Source organism: Blennius ocellaris (genome assembly GCF_963422515.1).
Source record: "Blennius ocellaris genome assembly, chromosome: 6".
NCBI classification, from domain to species: Eukaryota; Metazoa; Chordata; class Actinopteri; order Blenniiformes; family Blenniidae; genus Blennius; species Blennius ocellaris.
The window spans coordinates 13,473,230-13,479,563 of record NC_137655.1 but is presented as its reverse complement, the minus strand read 5'-3'; the positions used below and the strand labels follow the sequence as shown (position 1 = coordinate 13,479,563).

At 45.4% G+C, this 6,334-nt stretch overlaps 1 protein-coding gene across 1 annotated transcript; it reads left to right on the top strand.

The window, feature by feature from the left end:
* Positions 1-368: 368 nt before the first annotated feature.
* On the top strand, positions 369-5,737 carry znf148 (zinc finger protein 148; the record flags this gene model as incomplete). The annotated part of the gene is made up of 6 exons (XM_080497898.1): positions 369-722; positions 1,708-1,833; positions 1,969-2,092; positions 2,174-2,257; positions 2,353-2,471; positions 4,061-5,737. The coding sequence occupies 6 exons, from the start codon at positions 369-371 to the stop codon at positions 5,696-5,698; spliced, it is 2,445 nt and encodes an 814-aa protein (XP_080354024.1). The 3' UTR covers positions 5,699-5,737.
* Positions 5,738-6,334: the final 597 nt, after the last annotated feature.

Here is a 6,334-nt window from a genome sequence, read left to right as displayed (position 1 = left end):
TTTTATGTTATATTTTCTCCAGGAGCATTATAAAAAAAAAAAAAAACAAAGGTCACAAGAGGGACACAATTTGCTTAATATTGATGCGCATTTGACTAAAAAGGTACCATGTTGCCTGTTTTTTGTAACATCACGAATCCGCTCTCCATAAATTGGACATGCAAGTTCACCTGTGACATCAGTACATTCCTAATCTGCTCTGCGTCTCTTGTTATAAACTTTGTGTTTGATTCACAATGTCTGACGTACTTCACATGGGTGTGTCAGAGACAGTCAGAGCGTTGCACCATATCCAGGTCATTGTTTAACTCCCTCTTCTTCTTTTTTTTTTTATCTCCTTCGCAGACTTACAAACTACTCTATGTAAGATGAACACTGAGGACAAGTTGGAAGGGATGCTGCTGAAGTGCAGCAGCGGAGGAATAGACGGAGGGGGGCGGGTCGCACTGGGCCCCGGAGGAGGGCTGGTGGTGATGACCCTCGGGGAGCGATCGCTCGCAAACCACCCTCTGCTGGCTGAGGACGACGACGAAGAGGACGACGACGAGGACTTGACCGGGACCTCGCTGGTCACGCATGACCTGGTCCCTCCAGAGCAGCTGATGATGCAGGAGGAGATGACGAAGAACGGTGCAGGAGGAGAAGAGGAGGGAGGCGGCGAGGTGGGAGTGCACTTCCCCCTAAAACTCACCAATAAGTTTCCCTGCTTGCTTCACATGCCAGTGAGTTTACGCTGGTTAAGTCGCAGATTTGGTTCTCGTGGCATGTCTGTGCTCGGAAAGAGCCCGGTATGGGAATGTATCTTTTTAACCTGTTGTTTTCCAGTGTCACATCATATTGTGTTGCATTTCGGTTAACAGCCAGTCACACTGTAGTGATGCAGCAAACATGACATTTTGTGATGCTGAGATTACCTGTGGTTATTTTTAGATGAACAATGGCTGTCCAGGAACTTGTTTTACTTTCCAACTTCAGACGTAATCAAAGATCGTTTCGCAACAGCCCGCATGAGATGATCAAGATCACAGTGTGAAGCCATTTTCAGAGCAAGTTTGTAAAAATAATACTCTCATTGTGACTAAATGTCCTCACAAACATCCTAAAATCTTCAGTATGCTCACTGTCTTATATCTGGTGTGTTGGAGCTACTTTAAGCACTTTGTTTTATCATTGCAGTTAAAGAATATCACCGCTCGAGTGGCTCAACATCAGTAAAAATGTGTTTATACGCTTTCCTTCAGCATCGGTAGAGAATAAAGATGCAACAACTATGAACTGTAAAAGACTTGTTTTTCTGAATACAAACATTGAGGATAATCTCAGCTAATCTGCAGGATTCCATGTCGCACATTATTGTCACTGTCTTTTTTTTTTTTAATTGACAGTTTGTTTGTTTTTTCTTGGAAAGCTCTGAGTACATTTAAAGAAAAAAACAACTTTTAGAGGAGATGCAAATGCTCTCACTGGCCAGCTGGCAGATGTAGTTTCCCCAGCGTGTTTCAGGTTTTGTCGGATTTGAGGCTTCCCTCCGCTCCGTCCTGCCTGAAGCAGCTCTGCGGCGAGAAACGCTCACATCGCTTGATTATCCTGCGTTTGCCCTGTTGCACCTGCCTGACCTGAATAAACTGCCGTCTGGCTGGGCGGCCTCAAAAGTAGGCCGTGTGTGCCATATTAAATGTCTTGACTATTTATGGTTTGTCTTTACAGTTGAGCATCAAGCAGGAGCTGAAGCTGTCGGAGCCGGCGGTCCATCTAAAGAAGGACAAAAAAGCAATTAAAGACTTGATGGTTTGTCCCAAGAAGAAGAAAAGGAAGCAACGTTCTCCGGCCAAGGTTCCAATCCAGCTCATCTCAATTATGTTTGATTTTATATATATATATATATATATATATATATATATAATAACCATAATGTGATGAAACAAATGGCACTTGAGTTAAAATGTTTTGCACTTTCTGCTATTTTAGATTCTCAGCATCAATGACGATGGGTCATTAGGTATACCAAACCCCAAGTGTCACGTCTGTGTTCATTGTAACGCTGCATTCAGGACCAACTACCACCTCCAGAGGCACGTCTTCATCCACACCGGTAAGAATAGCGCCGCCTTGTTGAACTGGCTGATCAAGCGAGGGCCTCAAATCCACTTACTCGTGTGTCGTTTCCCTCAAGGTGAGAAGCCGTTCCAGTGCAGCCAGTGTGACATGCGCTTCATTCAGAAATATCTTCTCCAGAGACACGAGAAGATTCACACTGGTGAGTGAGGGAATAACTTATCCAGAATTTTTAGTTTTTTTTAAAATACTGTTTTACATTCAGTAGAGTCATTGGGTTTTACTTGGTCTGAATAGGAGAGAAGCCTTTTCGCTGTGATGAGTGCGGGATGAGGTTCATCCAGAAGTATCACATGGAAAGACATAAGAGGACTCACAGTGGAGAAAAGCCTTACCAATGTGACTACTGTCACCAGGTATGTTGGCCGTTTTCACCTGAAAAGCAGTGAAACTGTGAATTGAGTGCCGGTAAACCTTGGAATGATCAAACCGTACCATCATTGTTTCTGACCGCTGCCGTCAGGAGCCTCAACAGAAATGAGAGGCTCATGCACAGGCTCATCAGAGACTTTCCCATCATGATGTGGGGAAATAGCCACTCCCCCTGGTGGTGGAGCCCAGCCTTACTGATATACGGAATAAATTCAGCATAATGTGAAAAAAACATAAGTTACCCGTGCCGTTATCAGGAGGTAGCGTTAGCTCCTGAGTAGTAACTGTAGCAAGACACGGGACCAAACTAGGTAACATATTCAGACGCATTATATTTTTAACTCTCCCATCTTCGGGAGCTTCTCCTTCTGGGCCAGACTGGTTCAAACTGGTTGAATGACGGCGTTTATACAAGTCATAGCGATAAATACATGGTAAACATTATGGCATTGTGCCGGTATTTCGGATTAACTGGTTTTCCTGTTAACTGGTTACCAACTTCTTTTTAGCTTCCATCGTTGCTGCTTGTCACTGCATAGTATTAAAATAAAACTCACAAAAAGCGTGACACTTTGAAACGTCATTGTAAATCTTGTTAAACAGCGTTTGTCTGGATGGCCATGGATTTCTACCGGGTTTTTAACATGTTAGTAGCAGCAACAAGTGATGCTAAAGGGTCACCAGTTAACAGGGAAGCCACTTAATCTGAAACACCAGAAAGCTGTTAGATGTTTGCAGTAGTTTTTGGTTGAAATGGACTTAAGCCTGTCTCCTTGTGTCCATGAATCTTAAGCTGCGCTGGGATTTGGCTGCTGTGTCCCGGTTTCTTACTTCTCCCACCATATTCACATCTGTCAAAAACTGAAACCCAAGATTCTGAAATTATAAAATGATGTTTACCTATGCTGATGTAAAAATGTGATAAAAAAACAAACATAAAACACTGGGGAAATAGTAATTCAAGTACATTTCATACGGAGACTGACAATCACAAACTGTGAAACATGAGATCCGACACGCTGACTCACAGCCGTTGGAAGTGATGGTATGATATCAAATGAGGCTTTATCAGGCTGGTTAATCACCATGAAACAACAGTCTCTTTATGTGGCTTCATGAGTTGTCAAAGGATGCAAGCAAAACACATTGCGGTGTAAATTGCTTTCTACTGTCTAATTAAGCACAATTGCCTGCGTTTAAGTGCAAACAGACGCGTGTTCCCATGGTTACCGGGCGATATTGCATATATAGACAAACCTGTTTACTGAATCTGCTTTAAAATGGCAGACACATTAATCAGTGGTTTAGGTTTTGAGTTCGTTTGAAATTACTGATCTGCTTTCTTTACTAGCGAGTTCATTTGCGTTGAACCAGACAATGTGAGAATACCATTAAATATCATCGACTGGTGCTTATGTAAGGTCTCATTGATCTCAGAAAGTAAAGAGCTTAAGAATAAAATCTTCAAAGCTGTGCACCAATGACTGGTTAAAATGTGTAACTTGAAAAAATCTGTCTCACGGTTCTTCACCACACTGTGTCTAAAGGTAAAATATATGTCTTGTGTCCACAGTACTTTTCCAGAACGGACCGAGTTTTAAAGCACAGACGAATGTGTCACGAGAACCGAGAGAGAAAAGCAAACAAGACTGCCAGTAAAGCTGGATCTTTACGCGAAAGTGATTCTTTAGGATCCACCTTTCTTGCCAAAGAGTGTGCACTGCCCAAGAAAAAACGGCAAAAGTGTGCGGACAAGAGTTCGGGACCTTCCGCCGCCGCCCAGCCAGAAGGACACGCGTTCGCCGTGGTCGAGACAGAAGAGAAAGACGAGCAGAAACAGAATAAAATCGAAGGTCTATCGCTATATACTGTGTCCTCTAAAGTCAAACACGAGTTTGTGATCACGGATTACTCTGTGGAGCTCCCCGAAGAAGCGGCGACCCAACACCAGGAGGAAGACGTGTCCGCAGAAGAGGCGACTCCTCCCAAACTCGTCCTGAAAAAGGTCGCCAAGAAGGGTCTCAAACAGTCCAGTGAGCCGGCTCCTCCCTGCTTGTCCACTATGTCTTCGTTCGAGGAGAACAGTAAGGTCACCCAGTACACGTTTGAAATCGTGGACAAGCAAGGTCTTTTAGAGGTGGACGGCGCCGCCGAGCCGGAGCCAGTTGACACTCTGCAAGTGGGACCAACAAAACCAGCAGCCAGCAGCACAAACTACGACGACGCCATGCAGTTCCTCAAGAAGAAACGATACCTGCAAGCGGCGATGGCCAACAACAGTCGGGACTACGGCCTGAACACGAGCAGCGTCTCCTCTCAGCCTCCTGTTACACAGACAGCGGTGTCCACTGTCATCGACGAGACGGTTCCCGTCACCATACTGGAGCCGCAGCCGATCAGCACGGAGATAAAGACGACTCACGACAAGAACGTCCTGCCCGACGAGGTCCTCCAGACCCTGCTGGACCACTACTCCAACAAAGCTAACGGGCAGACGGACATTTCCTTCAGCGTGGCCGACACCGAGGTGACCTCCAGCATATCCATCAACTCCTCGGAGGTTTCCGACAGCAGTCCCGTGGAGAGCCTCGGGGCCTCCAGTGCCCCGGCTCAGCCGCCCGCCGAGAAAGTCAGCCTGCTGCAGGAATACTCCAAATTCCTCCAGCAGGCCCTCGAGAGGACCAGCCAGAACGACAGCTACCTGACCAGCCAGAGCCTCAGCCTGGCGTCCGAAAACCCCACGCTGGCCGGACAGCCTCTGTTCTCCACAGAGAAGCAGTTCCCCTCGCCCAGCAAGTTCAAATCAGGTATGAGCTCCCCGCTGAGGTCCACGCTGGAGAAGCCTCACTTTGGGCTACTGGTGGGCGACTCGCAGCACTCCTTCTCCTTCTCGGGGGACGAGACCACGCCTCCCTCCGCAGTGTCCCCTGCCGACGAGGACTTCCTGGAGCAGGTGTCGCCCACCAAAAAGACGGACTCTTCACAAACGATACTGCAGACGTTTCAAATTAGCTCCTTCGACCAGAACTTCAAGTCCCACTTCCAGACTTCGAGATCTGGCTCTTCCTCGCAGTTTGCCGGCGCCAACGGGCAAGTCGGCGTCCGTGGACACAGCACAGACTTCTCAGAGTTCCCTTTAGTCCGAGTCACCGAGACCAGGTCTCAACTGAACTCCTCCCCCGACGTTTCGACCGGTGAATCGTTTGGCTGAAGGAAAGCGGAAGAGAAGAATTCATTTCTGTTCATTTCAGCAGCACTTTATTTCATCTCTCCTATTTTTGCCAAATCAAGTCCCACAGTGACCATGTGCTCTTTTCATTTTAAAGCTGTTTGTTAGAGCAAATATTCACGTTTAGGTTTCGTCTCATAACCTTAAAGAAGAAAATGAAAATTGATTGAATCATATTCAAATGAGCATTTCCCCTTTGAAAACACATAAAGCGACCAAAGTGTGATGCCAGAGATTGATCAATGTTCCCTCCTGCATTGCCATAGTCTGTCAATAACGTCGGTGTCAATCAGTTTGCCTTGCACAAAAAATATCGAGTTACTCTTGCTGCTTAATGCAATATTTCCTCTTACTGAACTGTAGGTTATATTCTCTGTATGTACACCTTTTAGTTAGTTTTTTTTTTTTTTTTTTTTTTACTGTAGCTACCTCCCTATGCTGGTTAGTCTTAAAAACAACAACAGCATATTTCTTAAAAAGGTAGAATCGTTTGAATGCAGCTGTTTTAAACTGACACAATAACAGTCATTCTTCGCTTTATGTTGAAGTCACTTTATTTGCACCTGAGATGGAGGATTTCCACAGGAACAATTTGCTTGATTGTATTTAACTGATCTG